The sequence below is a fragment of the Berghia stephanieae genome, chromosome 2 (assembly GCF_034508935.2).
Source record: "Berghia stephanieae isolate SIO BIC M18660-M18661 chromosome 2, UCSD_Bste_1.3, whole genome shotgun sequence".
NCBI lineage: Eukaryota > Metazoa > Mollusca > Gastropoda > Nudibranchia > Aeolidiidae > Berghia > Berghia stephanieae.
This window is the reverse complement of record NC_088361.1, coordinates 33053126-33055625: the sequence shown is the minus strand read 5'-3', so window position 1 is coordinate 33055625 and position 2500 is coordinate 33053126. Positions and strand designations below refer to the sequence as shown.

General features: G+C 37.1%; 1 protein-coding gene across 3 annotated transcripts in view; it reads left to right on the top strand.

The window, feature by feature from the left end:
• Positions 1-2500, top strand: part of LOC144964746 (uncharacterized) — a 29287-nt gene that overhangs the window by 11975 nt on the left and 14812 nt on the right. For 2 of the 3 annotated variants that reach the window (XM_078899319.1, XM_078899320.1), the window contains exon 2: positions 1923-2500. This exon is cut by the window's right edge and continues 287 nt beyond it. In XM_078899319.1, the coding sequence (XP_078755445.1) occupies positions 2307-2500 (194 nt within the window). In that variant the 5' untranslated portion in view covers positions 1923-2306. Of the gene's footprint in view, positions 1-1222; positions 1245-1922 lie in introns of those variants that run through there. The other variant, XM_078899321.1, reaches the window with a different exon arrangement.

The following is a 2500-nucleotide window of genomic DNA, read 5'->3' as shown; positions in this document are numbered from 1 at the left end:
TATCGTTTTTTACTCTCGTCACTGGGTCAAATTTACAATCTTACGATGAAAATATAATAATATTCAAATGGCATCGGGGTTGCGGGTTGGGGGGGGGGGGGGGGGGGTAGAGAGAGTTTTTATCAGCGTACCTCTTCATCCATACTTTTTAAAGAGGGTTGTTTGTTTTCTTAATTGCTTTCTGTTTTTTCGCGCTTCTCTTATAATTTTTTATTGGGGGGGGGGGGGGGGGGGGGGATCTTGGTGATTTTTTACCAAAAGCTACGTTGTCTTGATACAAAGCTCTGTCATGCCATTGTATCCTTTTTAAAGACGCTTTACAAACATAGAGCTATTTAGCTTAGTAGCTGGCTGTATGTATTAAGTGTGAGACCGAACCGTTTAATTCATGTGTTAATAAATAAGGGCAGGGAGGGGGGGGGGGGGATAAGATGTGTGAAGCCACTCATACTTGCTGGAAAAAAATTAAGATAAAATATGGCACAAAATCCATGTCCTTTACAACGGTAACACTGAATTTATAGATTGAGACATGCAGCCGATGATTGGCGCCTATCTAGTCACTGACCTCTCTCAATATCGCTTGACTTTTGGTTCATTGCACTCGGTCAACAACTCTACAATGTTAATATTCCCCCTATGGTCGATGATTACCTGGTTATTTATGAATAAATAAATAAATAAATATTGAGCTTTATATAGTGCAATATCCACTAAATGTGCTCAAAGCGCTTTACAAGGGGTCCCTGGTCAACAGCAACATTTAACATGTAGGACGCGACATGACGCCTGTCAGGCGATATTACACTTTTTCGGACAATGACAATGCTATTTACGGCCAGGTACTCATTTTACACCTGAGTACGGTGAGAGAAAGTGAGTAAAGAGCCTTTTCCAAGGACTCAACTATGCGCCGAGTTCGAGGCTCGAACCCAGGACCTTCCGATCCGAAAGCGATTGTCATACCACTAGACCACATAGCCGCACAAAAAAACTCGAAGACCACGATATTGAGTTAATTAATGAGATTCCCAACCTCTACTTTGTGTATCGAAGACTATAATGATATTGTTCATGTTGGGAGAGTCATTGTGGGATCGAGCATTCAATATTTATAAGCCAAAACAATTTGATAATGAGTCTGGCATAACATTCGTGTCATTATTGAATAACTAATATAAAGCCCATTGGTATAAAGGGAGGCGAAACGTGACAGCAATTTAACACTGCGAAAATATAACAAGGTGAGGGTGAGTTTTAGTCTAGTATTATCTTTCGCTTCAAATATAAAGTGTGTTTTTTTATTATTGACACATTTCAGGTTTGAATAACTCCAAAGTCTCGTATGTAAGATTTCTTCAAACTTTTTTTTTCCATAGATGCAGAATTTATTTAAGTTTTGATTGATATAATGTCAAATTTACCCTTTTCTACTGATGACGTCATAGCTCGATTACCAAAGGGCGCACAGTGTTAATCCTCATACCAATAAAAACTTGTATAAATTCTACACATATGTCAAAAAACCATTTGATGAAATCTTACATAGCTCTCTGAAATGTGTCAATAAAAAATAACACACTGCATATACGTGTCCTATGCTTTCCCGGAGCATATCCAAGATAACGGAAGTGTTTTAATTACAGTGTTGAATCTTCTATATTTTTCTCAAATCATCTTAATATTTAGAATTTAGACCATCATTTGTTCTCTCTAGTCGCGATTATCTTCGATGCACGGAGTTTCGACTTAATGACAAGACAAGAAGATCTATTTTGTTCTCTATATTTCGCCTGGATAGAAATTGGATGTTTTTATATAAATAATTTTACTAACACTGTCAAAAGGCTTGTATCACGAAAAATATTATTGTCATGAATGACAGAATGTATTTAAATATGTTTTTATTTTCCCTCTAACAGGTTAGAAAAACTCGAATTGCTTTTCAACCCTCTTCAAAATGAAATAAATAGGTATAGTTGTCATCACAGAGATCACGACAACTTGCAAAATACACAAAAGATGAACTAATATACTGATCTGAAATCCTTAAACCAGAAAATATACGTCGTCTCGCCAGCAACCAAAACAGTAAACAATCAACCTAAATCTAACCGATAGGCTCGGGCGATTAATTAATAACTGAAAATTTAATCAAGACACAAGACAAGAAATGAACACCACACACTTAACGTATCCATCGCTATCAAAAGTTAAACACTTTTGGACAACAGCAGTTTAAAAATTGTGTAGAATTGTCGCTAAGCCTTTTAATTGTAATGGGAAAGTGGACTCAATCATAAACCATGAAGAAAATATTCCTGTTTTATGGCTCTACAACCTCAACAAAGTTTACAGTCTTCGCCACTGCCATCGTCATCCAAATTGTTTCTTCCAAAATTGGAAGCATTGGTGCACAGTTTCACAGTCCTGACGACCATTTCTGGCTTGATAACTATCCCCCACGATCTGTTCCCTCTGTAGAATGGAACCCTCGCTT